Source organism: Antrostomus carolinensis, unplaced genomic scaffold, assembly GCF_000700745.2.
Source record: "Antrostomus carolinensis isolate BGI_N321 unplaced genomic scaffold, ASM70074v2 scaffold16802, whole genome shotgun sequence".
In the NCBI taxonomy this organism is placed as follows: domain Eukaryota; kingdom Metazoa; phylum Chordata; class Aves; order Caprimulgiformes; family Caprimulgidae; genus Antrostomus; species Antrostomus carolinensis.
In genome coordinates, this window is record NW_010300356.1 from 13830 (window position 1) to 14230 (window position 401).

At 37.4% G+C, this 401-nt stretch overlaps 1 protein-coding gene across 1 annotated transcript in view; it reads right to left on the minus strand.

Annotated features, from left to right (window-relative positions):
• OCA2 (OCA2 melanosomal transmembrane protein) overlaps window positions 1–401 on the minus strand; it is a gene marked incomplete at its 3' end in the record, with an annotated part of 53167 nt that overhangs the window by 2423 nt on the left and 50343 nt on the right. The window contains exon 12 of the mRNA XM_010163114.1: window positions 20–128. Coding sequence (XP_010161416.1) covers window positions 20–128 — 109 coding nt within the window. The remainder of the gene's footprint in view (window positions 1–19; window positions 129–401) is intronic.

Here is a 401-nt window from a genome sequence, read left to right on the forward strand (position 1 = left end):
ACAAAGCTGTGAAACTTACCAAGATCTAGGTAGATGCCTGGAACAAACGAGTTGAGAAAAAACATAAGAATAACACATCCCAGCACAGCCAGGCATTTGATGAGAAGAATTTTGTCTGTTATTCTGTGCTGTAGTCAAGGAACATTAAACAAAAAACATTAGTAACTATATTGAAGAAGGAGCTATCTATTAAGCATAGATTTCACAAAAGCATGCATGAAGTGCAACTTCTGCTCCTGTATTGTACATTCCTCTTCAGCACAACAGACAAATATTTAAATTGAAGCATCTTATGCTCACCTATAAGAAACATGTATATGTGGCCCAGTGTGATTAAGAGATACAAGTAACTAGCACCTACTGCATACATTCATCTGTGTTCAGCTACCCCCATCACAACC